The following is a 24,370-nucleotide window of genomic DNA, read 5'->3' as shown; positions in this document are numbered from 1 at the left end:
AAAGAGTTTTGTTTTGTCGGCGGCAAAATATCTACTATCTATTCGATATTGCTAAAAACCCTTGACAACTACATAATGTTATGACATTTAATACCCATGTTCTAAATTCAAATGAGGTCAAATACTTCGCTATAAGCATTTCATAATAATTTTCGAATTATACATCTGTATAAATTATCCTTTTCATTCAAGTTACGTGAAATTTGATATTTGCAAATCAAGTTTTGTTTAAATATTGGTACATTAAAGTGTACATTACAATAATTAATGGTTATTGGAAATCGAAGGCCATAAAAAGTCCCATAAAATTTATTTGACAATCATAATAATTTTTATTTAAGGCAGAATTAGAAATTTAAAACAAATTAAGGATCTAACTAAATATGAGTACAGCAAAATACTTCAGCCCACTTGAAGCCTGTTTTTTTACAATTCTAATAATCAAAATAATATTAAAAATTATATTAAACTTATGGCTGTTCAAGAATGTTTCTAGACCAATCACAGTCAAGCGACGCTATCTAACATGCCGTAGCTCAAAGACCTTACAAAAAACTTCAAAGTTTAAAACTTAACAAGAGACACGTGTAATAAATCTCATCAAAACCATAAATTATTTTTAGTAAAATACCTGTATCCGTCATAGTCGACAATAACGAGTATTTCCGGGTAGATGACGTAAGGCGCTTCCCGTTTCCGCCGGCTGTGAGAGTCTGTGGAGCGTCGCCGCCTAAACCTTTTACTGAGGTGATCTGGCTCCATGAAAGCTGTAACAAAATACTTTATAAATCTTCGGTATATTTAATTACTGTACAGCATTATTGCTTTTTGTAAGCATAAAGCGTATTTTTAAGTTATATCAAAATTATGATCCCGAAAAAACCATAACTTAGTACGAGAAAAGTATATTTATTTAATTATAAGTATCTTACAGCTAACATACATAATATTACAAAACACACACTTAGACAGTACAGAAAGACAAAACAGATTACAATATTTATATAAAGTATATTTTTTTATCTTCAATATAAGTGTAGATGGTTCGGCAGTCAAAACAAGCTCTTGTAAAATCTATAAAGCAGACGCAGAAATAAGTCTGCACCGTCCCTTGATAAATTTACTGGAGTGCAAATGATAGGTTAGTAGTATTAACAAATATATTCTTAATAAATATCCTTTAATAAAACTCTTTCATTACTTTCTAACCAATCAGTACTACACTAAATTTGACATTTTTCCTCTGCTGGCAATAATCTCCAAACATATTAATTATATTAGCTTGAAGCGATATTATTTTATTTTTTCGTATTATTGATAATTTGGCATTTACGAATGGCGCTAGCAGGCAAAGTATTATTTATGTATTCGTGCTTTAGTAAACCTGTTTTATATTCGTTTTATTATAAAAATACAAGGGTCTGTGGTTAGAAATATGAGAATAACAGGTGTTAAACTCACAGATTATGTCTATATAAAGCGTTCCATAGATTACAAATTGTAATAAGGTTTTATTTATGTTGGATGAATATAATAACACTCTTAACTATTACTATTAAAAAAATAAAAAATAGAAAATAAAATAACACTCTTTCCTGAGAATACAGTAGGTACGTCAGTCCAGGCGAACGCTATTCACTCAATATGAAATCGTCAATTAATTAAAACGCTTTTGCATTTTCATATTAAAAAACATACGAAGATATCTGGATTAAACCAAATAATCGTTATTTTATCATAAACGTTGACAAGCGTCAAGGTGAACGGCTTTTTACAAATTATCACCGATAAAATATTTGTAAAAACTAATCATCATAAAATTATGTTCAACAAAATGAATATATGAATTATAATTAGGCAATTGGAAAGTTCACGGGAATGACACGTGACAGAGGAGAATATCCTTTATTGTAATATTTTGTTAAATATTTTATTGTTCCCTATAAGATAAATATTCAATGACATGATGGCATGGATGACAATGCTTAAAATATTTGTATGAAAAGTCTTAGATTTATATTCTGTGCCTGACAGTATAGATGCGCAGATGTTTTTAAGTATTCATCATCATCACCATCAATGGCTGGCCCCTTGTGGGCCTAAACCTCCGCAAGTATATTTCGCCATCGCAATCTATCTCGTGCATCTTGGGTCCAACTTCGTTTGGCCCTTGGCAACTCTATCCCACCAACGCAGCCTGTTGCATTATTATGAATTGGATGACGTTGGCGTTTTCATACTTAATGTAAATTGTCAACACGTCACTTGGACAGATTTTGGATAATGGAGGGAAATTCACGCGTACGTTATGGTCCAAGATCCCAGGGCCGCCAGACATCACGTATTTTCTGACGGATGAAATGTGGACGATTGGGTAGTGTTAGTATGTACTATGATCGTATGCCTACCTGCTAGCTTGGTCAAACGGCCAATTTCCAGGTATCAGGTAATTAAGGTACACAAAAACATTACTTACTTCACGTAAATTCTCATGGCTGATTTTTATATATGTTTTCGAGTGTATAGTTAAAAATAAATTGTCAATACTCCCAGACACTTTCCATCGGCCATATTGCTTAACAGACGCTTTAAGGGTCTCAAAATAATTAGTCAACTTCACGTAAATTCTGACGCTCCATTTTTATATATGTTCATCCGACAACTATTTTAAAAGCTTTGACAAGAAGACAGACCGATCCAAGGGGCCAATCATCCCCTAAACTAAATTTTAATATCTCTATGAGTGAGAGAGCATTATCTACGCGCATGAGACTGAGTGAGACCGACTGCGCTGTTAAAGCCATGAAAATTACTTGAAAAATTAATTTTATTCAAAAAGGGCAAGCAAAAGCCGTTTAATATTTTGAAGAAAAATGAAGAGTACCAACAAAGCATTTCACCGTTTTGGTACGTTGGATTTTGTTGGTGATGTAGATGAAGAAGAACGTGTATTCAACATAATACAAAAATTTATCTGTGATGTTTACAATTTTCCTGGAATAATTGATGTAGATGCTGCCAGACTACAGTTGTTTATCATTTACATACATGGTATCTGATATAAATGAAGAATTCAATCGAAAGAATTTAAGAAACTTCGATGCCAGTAACTTACCACCTTGTAAAAGTGAGCTTTGGCAACAGTTTCGACGGGCTAGCTTTGGAACAATGCAAGTATGAAGATGATAAATATTTTCAACCCCGAAAACAATGGCTGGACACTACAAGATGGTAAATATGATTTTCATTGGTTCGATGGAGATCAATTACCGGGTTTTGTCAGTGAGTCGCTGGAAGAACAATCAGGTAAATTATTTTCGTTTCTCATATTATTTGTATCTTTTTAGTTTTTTCAGACCTTCATTGTTTAACTTGTTTTTTACAGAGGAAGAAAATAAGGATAATGCTGATGATGACGATCACGATTTAGATATTCAATTTCAAGATTGATATTTGATGATGATGATAATGAAGATTAAAAGCCACTGTTAAGAAATATGGAAGAATTAATATTTTTCCACTTTGTTTCCAAATTTCCAATAAATAATTAATTAAAAAAATTGCTGCTATTTAAATATAAGTGGTATTTTTAAAAAATATTTTTTAGTTCTAATTAATAAATTGAAAAAAAAAAATGTCGGCTAACTTTAGTATTATTTATTATGTGTCAATTTTTTTCTTATTTTTGTTGCTATAATTTACTGGTCAACAAAAGTTCTAAAAATTATAAAATATCTGTTCAAGTAATTTTCATGGCTTTAACAGCGCAGTCGGTCTCACTCAGTCTCATGCGCGTAGATAATGCTCTCTCACTCATAGAGATATTAAAATTTAGTTTAGGGGATGATTGGCCCCTTGGATCGGTCTGTCTTCTTGTCAAAGCTTTTAAAATAGTTGTCGGATGAACATATATAAAAATGGAGCGTCAGAATTTACGTGAAGTTGACTAATTATTTTGAGACCCTTAAAGCGTCTGTTAAGCAATATGGCCGACGGAAAGTGTCTGGGAGTATTGACAATTTATTTTTAACTATACACTCGAAAACATATATAAAAATCAGCCATGAGAATTTACGTGAAGTAAGTAATGTTTTTGTGTACCTTGATTACCTGATACCTGGAAATTGGCCGTTTGACCAAGCTAGCAGGTAGGCATACGATCATAGTACATACTAACACTACCCAATCGTCCACATTTCATCCGTCAGAAAATACGTGACGTCTGGCGGCCCTGGGATCTTGCTCTATTATAATAAACAACTTCTGCGCTTTAGCTGTTGTTCGCTATACGCGCTGCTAGAACTTTATCTAATGGTATTCCTTTATGTCTGACCAGTGGTGGGTTAGTGGGTTCAGCGTGTGACTCTCATCCCTGAGGTCGTAGACTCAAACTCAAATTCACAAAATTCAGGAAAAAAGTCGACGGCGTGTGTCAACTACTTGCCTACTACTAATCTGACAGATTGTCAAATGATCATGAAACAGACACAGACATATGAGGCCCAGACCTAAAAAAAGGTAGCGCACTGAGTTATTTATTTCAATTCCTTTATGTAACGTGGTCGTTAAACATCTGTAGTTATTTTAGGGATATTTATAATTTAAGATTTTTATGAGGAGTTTGAGCTTTGACTTTTTACCAGTTGGCGGAATATGAATTGTGAATTGTCAAGTTTTTTTCCACACAAGAACGTTTTTCCAAATCAAATGCCTTTAAAATAATTTCCGTTGGAATCGAATCCGGGTTGCATAACCAAAATTATGACGCATTATTATTTCAAGCAATAGGCTAAAAATATCGTACAATGAAAGGATTTTAATTTTGAATTAATTAAATTAGGCGGTTTTCCCAGACTTCTATAATTATGGATTATCAAGTTTATGTCGTGTCTGGTGAATGTATAATGATGATGACGTAATGTCGACAACCTTATGACCTCTTCTAACCGGTCAACTATTGAAATGTTTGCTCAAAACGTTCGGCGGATAAGAGTAAACTAAATCAATAATAATAATTGCCACCACCAGAATAATCCCAAAACAAAGTCAAGTTCAACATCATTTCATATAACTCAAAATATCTTTATTCAAGTGGGTATCCAAGTACACTTTTGAATTGTCAAGTTAAATTATTTGTAAATTTACATTTACTACCAGTTCGCAAGTCAAGGGCGTTGAGCGGGTAAGAAGAACTGGCAAGAAACTTTCCGCCACTCTTTTTAATCGCCAAGTATTGTCATACAAATTGTTTAAACTGGAGCAAATCAATCCCAAGGATTAGGATCATTTAAGTATTTCTCAAATTTATAAAACGCTTTATTGATTAATTTCCGTTTAACGAGGGCTTTGAATTTATAGGTAACGCAATGTACACTTATGAACTTCAAAAACGAAATACATAATAAATGCTTCTAATTTTACATTTACTGCCAGTTCTCAAATCAAGGGCGTAGAACGGAAGTGAAGAACTGGCAATGAACTCTCCGCCACTAACACACTCATAAAGTTAGACGTATACATGTTCTATAGTAGAAGAACCTAACGCTTTTTCAACTTATAAAATCACTATTATCTAGCGTCTCACACAATTTTATTTTTTATCCGTTCATATAAAACTGAATAGTATATTGAATAAGACATCCTTGGGCCCCAATTTCAAATTTCATCATCTCAGACATACAGGCGACTATATAAAATTAATTAAAACTGGAAAATACAAGACCACCTTTTTCTAGTAATTATAAATCGCGAGAACAAGTTTTGTTGCCATATTCAAACGTGCTTACAATAAACATCAAATTTGTCCAAATAAAAGTCCAATATCTCGTTCGATACGCTATATTTAAATTGTGTACAAGCTTTTGGTACATAGGGTGAGTTTTTTATTGAATATTTCAGTGGGCAGCTGGTCCCACATTTTTTTTATAGAACACGGGGCAATCGGGCAGGAGGCTCACCTAATGGTAAGTGATACCGCCGCCCATGGACACTCTCAATGCCAGAGGGCTCGAGAGTGAGTTGCCGGCCTATTAAAATTGGTACACTCTTTTCTTGAACACAGTTTTTCTTTGACATAGTGGTGGTGGGCGGCAAAAAATGCCTTACGAAACGCTCAATTGTGGAACGACCTATGAAACTGCAGGTATTAATCCGAACAACTCCTCTGAACACTTTTTACGGTAAATGCAGGTAAGTTCTAGTGTAGCTCCAGGATCGCTGACAGAAGTATCAAATGAATAGAGCACATAAAATAATTTTAAATTTTCTGATTGTATAGTGAAGTCTCCACATAATTAATAAATAATTAACAAAAAATTAAAATGGTGGCATGATTTTTTTACTATTAAAATGTTCTATCGCTTTACCAAATCTAGCTAACACATGCTAATGAGATTTTATCGTGTTATTAAATCAATTAACAGCAAATCTAATTAATACGTGTTGGTATTTAGGAAATCCAGTTGAGGTGATAAATCATTGTCAAAAAACCTTTTTGGTGAAAAACTTTTTTGTAAATTTATAATAATTTTTTAGGTGGATCAAAGATTTTTAGAGATTTTTGGACGTAAGACAGGCGTTCGACTGCCAATGTCTAACACTAATCTTAAGTTGTTTTTATATTAATACATATTATTTGTTCAGAAGAGCTGGTTTTATTAATACTTATTGTAAATGATTGATTATTTATATTTGTTTATAATAGAAATCCTGATTTATTACACACAATAATACTTGTATTTTTTTCTATAATTAGTTCTATTGCAATAGTTATGTAATACTAGAAAAATTGTGAAAAATAACTTGTATTTCGCGTGAAGATTCATGTAGTCCTACCAAATTTTGATTAATTGTAGATGAGCTCCATTCCACTTCTTTTTCTACTACAGTTTTAATAAGACCTTAAAATGTGAAATTGTAATCGTGACGAAATAATTCACCATTTTGTTAAGTATGGATTATTAATTTTTAAGATATCAAACGAAGGACCCTGCCTTATGCGTCTGCGAGCTACCAACCAATTCTTTATGGACAGTTATTACAAATATCATTTCAGCCCTGCGATTCTGAAACTCACTTTTCGAACTCACACAGCGGTTTACGCATGGGCGGTCGCTCTCAAATCAGTCGTGAAGCAGTCATTTTATGATTTGGCATTCTGATAAACAATAAACTACTGGCTCCTACCTTTTCAGAATGCCAAATCATAAAATGACTGCTTCACGACTGATTTGAGAGCGACCGCTGTGTGAGTTTGAAAAGTGAGTTAGAGAATCGCAGGGCAGTTGCTCAGTCAAGTCAAGCTAACAGTTACGTGCTATCGACTTCTCTTGACAATAACATGTCAATAAATTACCAATATTTACACGGAAAAAGTGGACACGGACAAATCTTTAAAACACGTTGTATAAATCTCTGTTTATTCGTGTCCTTCACCGGTACATATGATATGTTAAAACAAAATGGACCCTAAATATCATAATACACGTGACCACTAGATGGCAGTGAAACACGTGCGTTCATTAATTTTTATTATCTATCCTCCGGTAGGTAATTAGGAATGGACATTTTAATATTCCATTAATTAACTGGTTTAAAATTTTGTTATTGATAATTTAATTTCACTTAGAAAACTGGTACATATAAATTTCAAAGTCATTAGCAAATAGCCTGTATTTTTTTTAGCAAAAAAACTTTTAGTAATCGCAAGGTGGCGTTTTTTTTGTAAGCGACGGGTTTTAGGTTCGCCATTATTAATTGCTTAATATTAATTACTTAATATAGACAATAGACAATTGTGTGTTAAGACACGACTAACAATTAAAGCTATAGCAGTATTGGCCTAGTTGAGCGTGCGGCCGTAGGTTCGATCCCCGATCGAACGCTCGAACAGGGAAGGGAAACAGCGTGAGGAAACCAGCTTACCTTAGACCGATTTCGATGGCGTGTGTTAGGCACAGGAGGCTGATTATATATTCTACTAGATAGCTTACCATAATCACTTTCATGGTCTCCTGTCTCAGGATCTCGCTTGATGATGACATGCTGAGCCCCTTGAAGCTTCTTTTGCAATTCTTCTTGGGCGCTCTTATTTCTCTTAACTAAAAACAAATTAAATTAATATAAAGTATCTTATATTATTAAAAAAATATGTTTCTTATCTTTCAATGATATAGTAAAACTGTTTTGCAAATCATGAATTACATTACAATGTTTTGTATAGAAAATATTTTAAAATTATGAAGAAATAGTTAACAGCACAGATTAACTTTTATAATTAATTAAACAATTGAATATTCAAAACGGTCTCAAAAATCACAATATGGATTAAAATAAAAGCATAATACCTAAGGGCAATCCTGTGTCAATGGAAACCATATCAGCCATGCTACTCGGGTCCAGGAACAATTCGTCGTCTGGTGCTGTTATAGAATCAGGGATAGGCCTGATCAACAGGTCGTGACCGATGGAGCCTTCCTGCAAAATTGTTAAACTAAAGATATAACTAATAATAAGAGCGCACATAAGGCGTTGTTCCTAGGTTTGTTTACCGGCGAAACAATAATAATTTGTATTTGTATTAGCGAAATAAAGTTCTATATATAAAGACGAGCCGTTTCGAGCCCGCTTTGCTGGGTGAATTAAAATAGGAAATAAATAAAATTTTTTGTTTCATTATTATTATTTTTTTCATATTTTTATTATTCTTCTTTTTAACTTCCCGCTAAGAAAATTGAAAATTTTCGAGATTTTAACAGATGTTGACGTTTTGAGGTTCTAGGAAGCCTCCTCGAATGTTTCCGCGGTGAAGTCCGTATGTATAAATTTTCATAAAAGTAAAACAGCAATAAAAAAATGAAGGAACGTTGGAATTTTAAACAACAAATAGCCATAAACCATCTAGGAAAAATTTCGCATCGAATGGCAGTAGTTTCTCAAGATATGAAACCAGGATTTGATGATGGCATATCAGAGAAATCGAGGGTTACCTTCGAAAACTTGTTCGCAATCGGTGTTTTTTTGTTAATAATTCTGTGTATTATTTAAAATTTTACATGAAGTCTGTGTATTTTTGGAAATGTTAGTGGTTTTTTTGGATGAAAAAGAAGCCAGTTCCCCCTACCGTTTCGGTTTGTACATTGAGAATTTCTCGATTAACTAATACGCTAACTGCTCTATACCATAAATAATAAATTAATTGAAGTCACGTATATGATCTGCATCATACAATATCCATACAACATGAAACAATGGCCCGCAAGTGGATTAAGGACGGTTGCGAAACACACCACAATGCCGGGAAAATATTACTTGGCCATTGTGTATCATATGACCACGAATAACGTTTAGCAACGGAAATTAAATATTATCTGTGGCTTGTCTACAGTACAAATAAAAACTCTTTGCTTTAAAACTTTTTACAATACGTATGTGGGCGTCAGTACATAATAAAATAACTTCAAAGATAAATCCGTATTATTTAAATATGAAATATTTGGACAAATATTTAAGATTTTGCTAAAACCAAATTTACCCTTGTAGAATTAAAAAAAACGGGCGAGTATACTTATATGCCCAATACGCGCTTAAGAAGTTATACTTCTTTGGCATTATTAAAAATAGTTTTTGATTGCATGCAATTCATTAATTACAATTAAATAATCAAAGACTGGAAAAGGAGTCATTATAGTCAGTAAAGTTCAGTTTACATTTGAAAAATTAAATAAATAAATATTTATTATTATTATCTTACATTAAGTGTAACATAAATTCTATTATTATTTGAATGTTGTTTTTAAATTACATATGTCCAATGCCGTAGCATCTTCCGTGGGCAACTTCATTCTGTTAATTTTGTGTCACGGTGCGCGCGCATCGTAAAATTTCACTCTCATCAATTTTTCATAACGCGCCTAAAGAAGTATAACTACAAAAAACAGTTCCCCTACTCCACAATTAATTTTTTCGGCCTTTGACAATCTATTATGTAATAGATAATATAAAATATATTATCACATAGAGATCATAAACATATAGACTTTTTTGTAAAATGATTTCCATATTACGTTTGCGATTCTAGTCATGTCTAGGTAATCCCGCGTATCGCGAATGACATTCCCAACTTGACATTGACACGTGCAACATAAACATTTTTAAATCTTTAATGGTATATTTGTGATGGTATGTATGTTGTACGAGCTATACGAGGCTTTGCTAGTCGATTTGATGATTAAAACATGACTTGGATAACGGACAGACATTGAATATTACCACAACTATGTTTGTAGGTCTGGTTTGAAGATTTATCTAAGAAAAATAGTAGTGAAAACGAACCGAATTAATAATAAATCGAGGTATAATATACTAAAAAAAGTAAGTTTTAGCAGCAAATTTTATATACGATTTGTATTGATCCAACTGAAAATTGGATCGATTTCAACTTTTTTTTCTGAGTAACAAAAGGTAATACATATTTATTTTCAAAATATTTAAATAAATGCACAGCCGTGCGGAGCCAACCAGTAATTCATAAAACGTCATGATTTTACATAAAAATTCAGCTTACCACAACGAGTTTTCCATGCTTCGGGTGTCGTCTGATCAACAAAGCAGCTCCGTTCTCGTCATCATGATACAATTCACCCAGGTCTTCTTCGCCTTCCTAAAAAGAGATGTATTATTAATATATGTAGGTAACTAATGAAAGTACAGAGTAAAAATATAACATTTTTCAGATTAAATAAACTAAGGGTCTGTTTCACAATGTACGGATAAGTTCTACATAAGTTTCCAATAAGCTATTTATTACTTATTGGTAGGATAAACACTATTGTTGCGTTTCACGACTGTCAGATAGCGCTATTCGTCAGATAAAGTCCATCATAAGTATGAGTCCGATGAATAGTCCAGTCAGTCAAGACAATTAATTCATTATAATTCCAAAAGTTTTCAAATTTTGATGTAAGGTCGGGAGTGGTATTAAAACAAACTATAAAATTTTGCAACCTGCTCTGCGGTCCGGAACATTGTTAAAAATAAGTTTTGGTCGTGAAAAAAATTCCAAAAGTTCTGCAAACTTGGGGAAGTTTTCGATATAATATTTCATATCACGTATAAAATTTGCAACCAAACTAAGTGTACGGAACATTTTTTGTTATTAAAAATTAATGTTTTTCTTTATTAAACTGAAGGAAAACGTTCCAAAAGTTCTGCAAATTTGACAGATATATCGAAAATAAAATAAATAACAAAAAATGTTCCGTACACTTAGGTTGGTTGCAAATTTTATACGTGATATGAAATATTATATCGAAAACTTCCCCAAGTTTGCAGAACTTTTGGAATTTTTTTCACGACCATACAGCAAAAATTAATTTAATTGCAATTTTAACAATGTTCCGGACTGCGGACAAGGTTGCAAAATGAGATTTATTGTCGTCCCAATGTACCATTCACTTGACCGAAGTTTGAAAACTTTTGGAATTATTATCAAATTTTCGATTTCGAATGTCTATAATGACTGGTCTAGAAGTGTCAAATAGCACAATTTATCTTCCAAATAGTTTATGTGTTGCGTAGCTATTTGGTACTTTATCCATACTTTGTGAAACAATGCCTTAGTATGTCAAAAACCTTACCAAATAGTTTTACCTATAATTTTTTATTTAAATTTAGATTTTAAGGTTTTAAAATACCAATTAAACCCGTACGAAGATTTTAAATTTGAAAGCCTCAAACAATAGTCGGAAACTGTAAAGGTTGTATTGTTCGTAGATATTCTGTTGTTATATTTGAAAATGCAATTGCATACAATGTAGAAAATTGTTTTCTTACTATGACGTGAAGTGCATAGTTATTTGCCTGCATTATGAATAACTGAAACGGATTGTCAATATGGTAAAATATGTTTATACATGTCGAGGTTGTGGTGAAAATGGTAATCGATATTTTTAAAGAACTTTTTTTATTTTCACCCAATTTTTATATTCTTTCGTAATTACGTATTTTAATTTAAATTCATTTTACAAAGACGTACCTAAACCAAATGTAACATGAACAAAGAAAAATCAAACTATAATTTATTCATGATACTTTAAATATTTGAATACAAATTTACTGCCCGTTCTCAAATCAATGTTAATATTTTTGGTAGCCATTTTTATTTATCCTTCATATGATGTCGCCCTACATATTTTAGTGTACCACCAAAACTGCCATAAAAAATATTTTGGGATATGTATACTCTTAGGAAATTTATTTTAAATATTTTTTACGTAATTTCATGCTTCTGTAATGGTTATTTTATTGTCCCCTATTCCCTACTCTGTCCCCAACTGAGAAGGTAAGTCATTTAACCTAGTCCTAGTATTGTTACATTTTTGGGCGTGAACATACCTTTCTTGTTCATACCGTGGGAATGACAACATCGTGAGTTAAAACCAGCCATTAACTAAGATTTCAAACTCTGTATATGCGGTTAGAAAATACATGTAATGAGTGTGAACCACAGGATTTAATTTGTTAATAAGTGACTTTGCTTAAAAGATAATAAAACGTCGTAACTATTGCAAGGGTGATGTTATTAATGTAAAAACCGCATCGAATTACGACGTCACCTTTGATTTGTTATTTAAATTAAGTCAAATAACGTTACCATGGTAACAAATAACTACCCGTAATATAAGCGAAAACGGTTTATAAAATAATAGAGACGCGACTTATCATAATGACTTTCGTGTGTATAATATGTACTAATGTATAATATCTTTTTGTCAAACCCGTTGTGTCAATTTATGGTTGGATCATTATTACATTCATTAATATTCACTCTAATTGACATTAGACCAGTGCAGATAGCCTTCAAAATAAATAAAAAGTGAAAAAAATTACAGTAGGATGAAACCCATTAGAAAAGCAGGGGAATATGCTCAAAATGAAAGGAAAAATAAATTACGGTCGATCTGAGGTCGGGAAGGGGCAGGGGGGGAGGTTTAAGGGTAAAAAACGGTTTATCTCGATTTCCGGCAAAACTAAAAGTCCTATCGAAGAAATTTAAATGGCAAAGTTGTAGGTAATAAAAAGATCTAAAACTTTTGTATTCACACATTTTTCACATAACCTCAAAATTTATGTGAAAAATTCAAAAAACCAAGTTTTTGGTTTTTAATTTTTATCTTTTACAAATTTCTTTTTTTTTTAACGAAATTTGGTGAAAACTTACCTTATTATGTCCCAAATATACTGTAATTTATTTTATTAAAAATATTTACTTTTTCACCATATTTTGAATTAATATCGAAAAAACACCCTAATTTTCAATCGAAAACTCTGACGTCAAAATTTCAGCTTTTTTCAAAAAGTTGGTGTGATTTCAGTTCGTTGAAATGTCTACTTTCCTATGGTAAAAAAATATATATATATTACCATAGTAAATCTTCTCAGAAAATGCAAAAAATCGTACGCAGTAACGCCCAGACCCGTCATCCCCTTCCCTACTTCTCTACGAATCTTCTTTAAATTATAATTAGATGCCTATTCATTACTATTTTAAGATAACTTATATATACCTGAGTGACCTAAAAAAAAATTTTAGCCTTTAGATGGGCTAAAATTTTCGTATTTCATAGAGAAGTAGGGAAGGGTATGACGGGTCTGGGCGTTACTGCATACGATGTTTTGCATTTTCTGAGAAGATTTACTATGGTAATAAATATATATATTTTTACCATAGGAAAGTAGAGATTTCAACGAACTGAGAGCACACCAACTTTTTGAAAAAAGCTGAAATTTTGACGTCAGAATTTTCGATTGAAAATTAGGGTGTTTTTTCGATATTAATTCAAAATAAGGTGAAAAAATAAATATTTTTAATCAAATAAATTACAGTATATTTGGGACATAATAAGGTAAGTTTTCACCAAATTTCGTTTAAAAAAATAAATTTTTGTAAAAGATAAAAATAAAAAACCAAAAACTTGGTTTTTTGAATTTTTCACACCAATTTTGAGGTTATGTGAAAAATGTGTGAATACAAAAGTTTTAGATCTTTTTATTACCTACAACTTTGCCATTTAAATTTCTTCGATAGGACTTTTAGTTTTGCCGGAAATCGAGATAAACCGTTTTTTACCCTTAAACCTCCCCCCCCTGCCCCTTCCCGACCTCAGATCGACCGTAATTTATTTTTCCTTTCATTTTGATCATATTCCCCTGCTTTTCTAATGGGTTTCATCCTACTGTAATTTTTTTTGGTTTCAAAAATTATCGGCACTGGTCTACATTGACGCTTTAGTAATTTACTTCAGTTCTTCTGCGAGTTCTCTGCTCTTTCTTCTTACTAATTACTATTTTGCTTTTGTATACGTCAATAAATCCTTAAATATAAAGGGTGTCTCATCGCCGATTGAAACTTTAAATATTTATTAAAAAAAACAAATTGTATTTGTTATATAATTGCAGTAAATTAAAATATTAGTGCGGATTTTATGTATGGAATATTACACCGTCAAGATGTCTTCCATCACGGTGAATGCACTCTTTAAAGCGGACTAGCTAATTTGCAGAGACACGCCGCAGAACACAACTGATATGGCTCTCACATCTGTCGTTATTTTTAAGTGCTTAAAATTCGTAAGAGAGACATAAACTCTTGCTTTGAGATAACAAAGTAAGCTGGGGGATCTGGGTGGCCACAATATGACTCCAAAGTGGCTTATGATTGATAAACACGTTCTATATAACACGATAAACTCAAAAACTAGCGAAAGTATAGTCCAATACAGATTTCGCTATGGTTATATCGTTGTTGAAGAGATCGCAAAAATCTTGCCAAAACAACATCCACGTGGGCGACACTGCAGCCGGAGTATTTGATTGTTGCATAAACTGTCAAACTGTCTTTGAATAAGCTTATTAATAATTTTATAGCACTTAGTATTTATCAATGTCTTTACTCTGTGTTCGGTCATAAAGTATAGAGACATAGAGTTTGAATTCTGGAATGCGGATTTGGTGACGGAGTCTAGCTCGAATTCGTCATTGCGAAAATACAATTTATATGTTGTTATGGGTGAAAATATTTGTGCTATTTTCATGTGATATATTTATATACATTATGAAAAAGTCCAACAAGGACTTGGAATAAATTCTTTATAAATATAAAATAAACTTATGTTTAACTTAAACATATATTTTCATTTTTCAATTGTTGTAATGCTTTGTAAGGAATAAATACGTTTTTTATTTATTTATTGAGCGATCTTTATATAGGTATTTCTTCTGTGCGTTTGTAATATAACTCCTCTTAAACGATTTGATGATTTTTGTGTGTTCAATTGAATTGGATTAGTGGCTTAGATTTACTTTTATTAGTTGGAAATTTTTATATTTAAGACGTGTGTACACAGGACGTCTTTTTTATAGAACAGGGGCTAAATGGGCAGGGGGCTCAGCTGGTCAATGCCAAAATTGCCGGCTTTTTAAGAATTAGTGCGTTTGTTTTTCGAAGGACCCTAAGTCGAATTGATTCGGAAATACTTCAGTGAGCAGCTGGTTCACATAGTGGTGGTGCTCGGCAAAAACTGCCTTAAATAACGCTCGGTTTAAAAATAACGGACGTTCAGGTAGAACGGGTGGAATTTCGTATTTTGCCTCGCCGTCCGATTATGAAACGGTTAGTTCTGGATCCACTAGTATAATTCAGAGATACTTAAAACTCGTAACTTAAGTGAGTTGAGACATTTTGCAGTAATGCCTTGGTGTTTTGCACCAGCCCTGTGTTTCCCCAAAAAATGTTTTAGTTGGATTATAAATATGATTAATATTTTACACATATCTCCTATGCACGAACTTATTAAACATTTAATTTAAAATAACAACTTTTTGAAGTTATACTTCTTTAGGCGCGTTATGAAAAATTGATGATAGTTAAATTTTACAATGCGCGCGCACCGTTCCACAAAATTAACAGAATGAAGTTAGTTCTAGGTGGCATGAAAATCGATAATAACTATGTTCAAGTTGTATATTCTAGTATTTTTATATTTAGAACACGTGTTTCGTAGCAGTACAATTAAACAGTGTGAATAAATAAATATTGTGATAGTATTTACTAATAATAATTTTATTGATTAATTTTAATATTTATCGTTAATCACTACTGCATTTTAGTTACTTTTTTCCATACGCCAAAGAAGTATAACTTCTAACGCGTGTATACGTACATAAGTACACACACTCTTTTTTAACCATTCCTTAAGCAGGCTTATGATAAGTATTTTTTTAAACTATATTCTGTAGTGTATAATCCTCAGTTTCATTGTCGCAGATAATCATGTCACGAATTTGTTTATCTTCTATTATCAGTGGGTCACGCATAGTGTGGAATTTTTCTATAAAAAATCGTAAGACAGTAATTCGTATGTATGAAATACCATAGCCAAGTTTCTGTTCCTCGCTCTCTAATAATTTTTCTTTAAAAGCGAGTACATGTGTCAGCTTGAGTGTCTGAGTGGCGTAACAATAGGGTGGCAGGGCTGGCAAAATGCCACAGGCCCCCGACCCAAGAGGGCCCCTGCCCAAGAGATATTATGTTCTATGGATGAATGTGAAGTCTCCAATACGCATTGGGCTAGCGTGGGGACTACAGACCATTCCCTCTCGCCTAAGAGAGGAGGCCTATGGCCATTAGTGGGACATATACAACGTGTAATTGAGTACGCTGAAAATCTCGAAGTTAATTAAAATTAAACTGAGAAGGGACGATTTTTACTGATAGGGCTCCATCAAAAGAATTGCCACGAAAGAATATTTGCCACGGACCCCACATGATATAGTTACGCCCCTGTGTCTGAGATATGCGATCAAACAAGTGATGTTTCTGCACTTAGAACGTATAATCCATTTCTATATAGGGTTCAAATACACTAAGATTATGTTAAATACTTAGTACAACTAAATACTAAGATAACACTGATTAGGAATCCAAAAATATTCCGTTTTCAATGTTGACAATTTTATCTATTAATAACGTTAAGTATTTGATTCGAGTGTTGGCCTACTGGCTTCAGCGTCCTCTCATCCCTGAGGTCGTAGTATCGATCCCCGGCTGTGCACTAATGGACTGTTCTATGTGCGCATTAAACATTAGCTCAAACGGTGAAGGAAAACATCGTAAGGAAACCTGCTTGTTTTAGACCCAAAAAGTCGACGGCGTGTGTCAGGCACAGGAGGCTGATCACCTACTTGCCTATTAGATTGGTAAATTATCATGCATTTACCAATCTAGGCAAGAAATCTGAGGCTCAGACCTAAAAAGTTTGTAGCTCCACTGATTTATTTTGTTATTTGATTTAAGCGTTATTTAATTTGGTTTTATACTTAAAATTTAATTTTAATAGCATAAAAATAACGTAAGTATTTTTAGTATGTAAGTAGATCAAAATAAATAATTTATATTAATAACTCATTTAACCTTTAAATTAAATGCAATTATGTATGATTTAAGCTTAATTAAAATTCTCAGTAATTGTGTTAGAATCATATATCATATTAATTCATTCGTGTTAAATATTGCATCAATATAGTAAATAATAAACCCGCTTCAACCGTACACTAAACTTATCGCAAAATACCACACGGGTAACATTTAACTGGGAAGTATAACTTCAATTTATAATTTCATTAAATAATGTAATGTTCATTCACATTGCAGAGGAAAATCCTACAATTAAATACATTATAATCATTATTGGCAATTATTGTAGACAATATTCATGTGACTTCCTGTTTATGTATTATTTTAGACATTATAGTGACGTCACATAAAAATAACCTAGCTATTCAATTGGAAGTGTATAGGTACTTTATTATATATTCTTTATCACCGTATAACAGATTAATATTATGTTCTGCTTATTAAAATGCTAAAGAGTGTCTGGTTGTCGGCGTGTAACTCCGATGATTTAAATTTCCTAAATCGTCGGAGTTACGCGTCATTAAACGAAGAAAACCTTACTGAGCAAAAGGCCTACACAGCCCTCACGGTCTATGCTACACAAGAATTAAAAAAAATTTGTTTCATATGATATGAAAAGAGTAAATAAAGTCAAAATCGTTTACGACGACATCGTTTAGATTTTAGAACATACCGGTTATATTAACCAAAATCAAAGGTCCCGGCTGAATTATATCGCATTAGGTTCTTTATAACAACGTCATCGGCTGTTACGACTATCGGTTTTACGATCAAATATGAGTAGTCCATTCGATGTCGTTATAACCTATTTTGGTTGTATATCTATTATAAAAGGACTAGGATTTACAGGATTGTATCGTAGAGCGATGCGATTTTTTATAAATGAATTCAATAATCACGTACTTTGTACGAGTTATTATTTTGCTATCGTTTCTAATTATTAATTAAATTGTGCGTAATGTATATACAAAATTACCAACATGCGATCAACCTATTTCACAAATTAAAAAAGCAAAAATTTATTTTTAACTTTTCCATATTTTGTAATACAGGAAACAATTATGTAAGAATTATAGAATCATTTCCGAATGAATACAATGGATCTATTTCTTTACATTTGCATAGGGAAATGATCTACAACTTTACATATGTTCACGTCAATCAAATATTACAAATACTTGCCATTATATAATTGTTTTAACTATAAAACTTATAATATATAGTAAAGTCCGAATTACATATAACGTTTATGGGTCACATCCTCACCTCACCTTATAAGATCGTAATAAAAATTAATGTCTACCAATATAATAGGGTCATGGCATTCTGTGGTGGGTTATTTATTTTGAGTATATATTACCTTGCTTTGCCTTGTCTTGTCCAAAGATGGTCGGCAGTGAAGAGGTATAGAATGCAGGGGTGTATGCTGTGAGCAAGTAATGCTACAGAAGAAGACAACAGAACGTGAGAGGGAGCACTTAAGGATGAATCCTTTTGATAGAAGGGAGTAAATAGAAGAAGATATGCCCATCTCCTACCTCCTGTGTAGTGTGTACTGCAGTGGCGGTTTTTGATTGTAACATGCCGTTGAGGTCCCGGTAGAATGCGACCTTGGTGCCTCAGTAACGCGGCTTTGTAGGAACTACTCGAGGGTGTTTTAGTGGGTATTGTTCTGTACCCAGTCTCTGAATAGCAGAGGTTCTGGTGTGGGTCCCACATACCCCAGCAACTTTTGGGGACAGGGTATGCGCAAATATATCCACTTCGGATATAAAAAAGGATCATAGAATTACTACTTCATGTAGTCTGGAGTTTAAATTAAGAAGATATGATTGCTTACATTATTCACCAGAACAATACCAGCCTTGCGATTCTGTAACTCACTTTTCAAACTCACACAGCGGCGGTCGCGCTCCAATCAGTCGTTAAGCAGTCATTTTACGATTTGGCATTCTGATAAACAATAAACTACAAGGAGGGACCTTATCAGAATGCCAAATCATAAAATGACTGCTTCACGATTGATTTGAGGGCGACCGCCGCTGCGAAAAACCGCTTTGTGAGTTCGAAAAGTGAGTTACAGAATCGCAAGGCTGTGCCTGATACATGTAATTTAATTATAATAGTGCAAACTCCTGTGTCAAGAATATCAGACACAAATTGTTTCTATTTAGTTACACGCAAAGATCCAGAAAATTGAGGAAAACTCATCGTTACTAGCAGAGTGGAGGGCGATAGACCTTGAGGCCGATCCCCTACTCGCTAGACCGATCAAGGTTACAGGTCTTACCATCGCCCAGGCGCAGAGGCTTGCTGAAGGGGAGAGTGCAGGAAGTTATACGGTGCCACTAATACGAACTTTAAAAATGAAGAATTTATTATCAACTAATTACGGGGTTTTCTTATTATTAAAATCATGTTTGGTCCAGGTATGCTCAACGTCTACCCAAATCGACTTCACCAGCCACGGTTGCCTTGTATATTCTACTTGTAAGCTTTCATTCACTTGTTCTACATGGTCTATCCACCTAAGCATTCCCTATATCCTTGACAGGTGTAAAAAACAAACCAGTGGGGCTACAACCTTTAAGTTTTGGCCTCAGATTTCTGTATCTGTTTTTAATAAACAAGTACGTCATCAGTCTTCTGTATCAGAAACACGCTATCGATTTTTATGGATAAGACGTACCATTCTTACGATGTTGTCTTTCACGGTAAGAGTGAGTGTGAGTGTGGTGCACAGCCGTGATTCAAACGCCCGACCTCGAAGGTTGAAATACGCTCAAGCCACTAGACCAACACTGCTTTGTGTCACAACAAACTTGTTGAAATATGAGTCACAATTAAATGCCTGAAATGTCCGAACAGGGCGTGTTTGATGTCGCAAGGCCGAAGGGACTTTAGCTACACAAGTAGCATAAATTAAATACAATTTATTAGTGCCATGATTGATGGTTGCTGCTACTAATCGATTCATAACAAGTTAATTAATAAACCAAGCACTTATGACTATTAAATTATTTAGTCGATTGGAAAGCATTAATTGTATTATTTATATACCAATAAAGCAAGACAAATGAAAAGTTACATGAACTTTAATTGGTTTGGCCTTGAATATAGATAAAATATACAATAACAGAACAAAAGGTACTCATATATAAATCTCTGAGAGATAAATTCAAGGAAATTAATATACTTACCTTTCCCTCGCAATATATTTATGAAAATATTATGTATGTATACAAAAATAGTGATAAGTTTACTATAATAGAACATACGCACAATTTAATACTCGGAACAAACGCAGGCTGCAATTTCCCCATACTAGACTATCAAAAGTTAGTAATTCTTTTTTGGGAAAAGGGATACTCTTATTTAATAAAATCCCAGAGGATCTTTTATGTCTGCCTTTTAATAAATTTAAGAAATATTTAAAGAAAAGCAGTGTAAAAAGGCTTACTATAAAGTTAACGATTATCTAGTTGATAAAAGGGTCTGGGACTAGTGCTAGATACCTACCTCTGGCTACCTCTAATTAATTTGCGGTATTTGTTTTAAAATAAGTGTTGTTGGATGATTTGCTATTTTAAAAGAATACCGAGAGTTATTTACGCCGGCTTTTTCTCTCGGCCTACACCCTCTGTCTTCTTTGCCGATGAGTAGGGATGCCTACAAATTCAAATTTAATGACTTGGAATAAGTGATACATGTATCTTATGTTCCATAATAAACATATTTTATTTTATTATTAAATAATAATTAATAGAGTGGCATCGTCGCGGGAACAATATAAATTATTAATTTGTACTGGATATACCGAAAACTGACAAAAACACACTCCTATCAAAAAAGTGATTTAATCTGTTTAGCCGTATATTGACATTGCACATATGTACCAACTAAGACTTTTGAACATTAACATACTAATTACTTATATAATAAATGGGTAAGTATTACAGAAATTACACAATAAAATTCTCAGAAAATCTACGTACGTGGGAAGCTTTCACCTATGATGAGCGCATTTTTTGCATTCCAAAGAACAATTGAAAACCTATGCACAACAGTGCATGCAATTATGGCTACTAATACATTGAAATAAGAGATAAAATGGAGATTTCTCTGGGTTTTCTAAGTTTCGCTTTTCAGTGCCATATGGATATTAGGAAAGTTAAGTCTCATTAGAGCCATTCATTTGTGAAAACAATTAATGTCACTTCTTATGGGTTAATTAATGATTTAATAGTGACGTGTAAAATGACATTAACAATAGTTTTAGAAAGTTTTTTTTTTAATTTTTCGTCCCTCGTTAGATTTGTATGGCATATATTAAGGTGGGAACTGACCAAAGTTACGAGGTGTAATGTAGCATTCGCATAGAGCGTGTTACGCATAGAGCATGTTACGCTGTGTTCCAAAATCGGCGTAACATGCCCGTCAAAACTCTGTCCTCCACTTTCGCCGCCAGTGTTCACGAGATGTGATAGTGATAATGTTGATATCTTTCATTCTATTTAATTATTATTTCATCCAAATTAAGAAGAAGAAAAAATGTTACTGGACATAAAACTTATTTAAAAACACAGGCGTATGAGGTGGTTTATTATTGATTGCAATATTAAAAACCAAATGATTACTGGACAGTATAAAAACTTTGTACGCAGGTCTCGATTTTGAAGAACTGTTGAATTTAATTGGACCAAAAGTACTTAAAAAAGACACAATTTATAGAAAATCATAATCATTATCACTCGCGACGTGCGACGCGTAATTACTGAACCGCGTAACAGTCAAAGGATTCGCCAAAAAACCGACAGCCGGGTGGAGCACTCAAAGCGAGCAACGAGCGGCTCGTTGCGCGCTGGTTTCCCCGTAACACGACGTACTGACTGCACGAATGCTCGCTGTGTAACATTACATTACATGTTTCATTACACCTCGTAACGTTGGTCAGTTCTCACCTTTACATCACTTCGTTACCATGGTAACGATGTTTTGGTCTACGTTTATCAGCTGTTTTTTCTTGACGTTAATTAGTTATGGAGGGGCCTCATAGCCTAGCGGTCTTATTAAGTGGCAGCTAGGTGAGGGGTACCGGGTTCGATTCCCGGTTCGAGGGCAAGTTTTAATTTAATTTAAATTTGTTCTCGGCCTTTGGGAGGGTTGTGCGGTCCCGGGCGAGTGCCTAAGCCGTAAATGGAGGACACGGTCGAAGTTCTAAGGCAAGCACGAAATATAAAAAATCTTATACTTGACGCTGGCAATGCACAAACCGTGCCAGAGGAATAAAAAAAAAAATAGTTATGAGTTATTCTGTAACCTAGAGAATCTCTAAACATCAGCACTGTCGAGGTTTTATTGACAGGTCTATAAAACGCTGAAAGTGGAAATGAGTTTTTTGCTTGGGTTGCTTTAAGTCAAGTAAGTCATTTCACAGAACAGAGGTTTCTTTACTGAAATGTTGTGCTCCAACCCTACATATGAACTGTAGTCTTCATATTAAGTATGATTATATAATCATATTTCTCTATACTATAACTTACTAATAGTGGGTCGATATTTTTCATTGAAAATTCATTGGCGAGATTACGATGTTTAGAATCTTACGTGTTAATAGCTAACACTGTGCTGCTCTAGCGTAATATCTATCTCTTCTCTATATATATAAAATTCTCACAATGTTCGTTCCCATACGAAACGGCTCGACCGATTCTTATGAAATTTTGTATGCATATTCAGTAAGTCTGAGAATCAGCTACTATCTTTCAAACAGCTAAGAGATAAGGGGTCCAACCCAAAATTTATTTTTTATTTTTTAGAAAAGATTTTTTGTTTGATTTTTATGATACATAATACAAAAATACACACAACCCCTAATTTTCACCCCTCTACTATCAACCCCTATTTTTATTATTGTAGAAAGTTATTTTTATTGAACTAAAAAAATGTTTCCTACAAATAATATACATGGCAATACAAACGTTTGCCGGGTCAGCTACTATCTCAATAAAACTCACCGTAACCATCTCCTCATAGTCCACACCATGGGGCTGTGACTCATTCGTCAGCGCCTTCCACATCCGTAACCCGTCCTTCTTCAGCAAACCCTCCTGCTTCCTCAACACGAGGTTCAACGTCTTCCCGAACGCCTCCAATTCAATTTTGTGCACATCACTATCACTGTCACTCGCGTCAAACTCTACACTCACTGTATCATTTAAATCACCAATCTCCTCTTTGATAGCATCTCTTGTTTTGGCATACATTTTGTCGTTCGTATTAGACTTTTCGTGGGGGATCTTCTTAGATGATGTGTGGGCGTTTAGGTGTGGGATGTAACGCCTGGTTAAGTGGTGTAAGTGGACGAGGTGGTAGGATGGTACCAGGCTTTGATGTTCCACGTGGAAGAGGCTTCGGAGCTCGTCGGCTGTCATGTGCTCGTGTATCTGTAAACAGGGAAACAATTTAGTATACACTACGTATATAGATGTTTTATCTGCTTGGATAAATCTTAATATAAATTACGCGTCACGTTGTTTGTCCGCTATAGACTCCTAAACTACTTAACCGATTTCAATCAAATTTGCACACCGTCTGCAGTTTGATCTAACTTAACTGATAGAATAATACATATATATAATTCTTTTATAAGTGTGTATGTTACTGAACTCCTCTTAAACTGCTGGGCCGATTTGAATGATTTTTTTTGTATGTGTTAAGGTTGGATGGATGGCCCTGGATGGTTTAGATTCACAAATTAGCCCGGTGGATAGTGCTGCAACCGGTTCTTTCATACTTTGTTTAATATCCTAATCGCTTGAAATATCATGCAGGGAAACGTCTCTCAGGAACGCTAGTTAATATATAAATGCATTTTATTCATTTATCTTGTAAATA

At 33.5% G+C, this 24,370-nt stretch overlaps 1 protein-coding gene across 6 annotated transcripts in view; it reads right to left on the bottom strand.

Annotated features, from left to right (window-relative positions):
- Positions 1 to 24,370, bottom strand: part of LOC125060020 (A disintegrin and metalloproteinase with thrombospondin motifs 16) — a 113,722-nt gene that overhangs the window by 14,332 nt on the left and 75,020 nt on the right. For all 6 annotated transcript variants that reach the window (XM_047664758.1, XM_047664759.1, XM_047664757.1 and 3 more), the window contains 5 exons: positions 23,491 to 23,919; positions 10,565 to 10,660; positions 8,346 to 8,475; positions 7,992 to 8,099; positions 632 to 767 (listed from right to left, as the gene is read on the bottom strand). In XM_047664758.1, the coding sequence (XP_047520714.1) occupies positions 632 to 767; positions 7,992 to 8,099; positions 8,346 to 8,475; positions 10,565 to 10,660; positions 23,491 to 23,919 (899 nt within the window). The remainder of the gene's footprint in view (positions 1 to 631; positions 768 to 7,991; positions 8,100 to 8,345; positions 8,476 to 10,564; positions 10,661 to 23,490; positions 23,920 to 24,370) is intronic.

This window comes from Pieris napi, chromosome 20 (genome assembly GCF_905475465.1).
Source record: "Pieris napi chromosome 20, ilPieNapi1.2, whole genome shotgun sequence".
In the NCBI taxonomy this organism is placed as follows: Eukaryota; Metazoa; Arthropoda; class Insecta; order Lepidoptera; family Pieridae; genus Pieris; species Pieris napi.
Note: the sequence above shows the minus strand (reverse complement) of the source record. Positions and strands in the feature narration are given on the sequence as shown.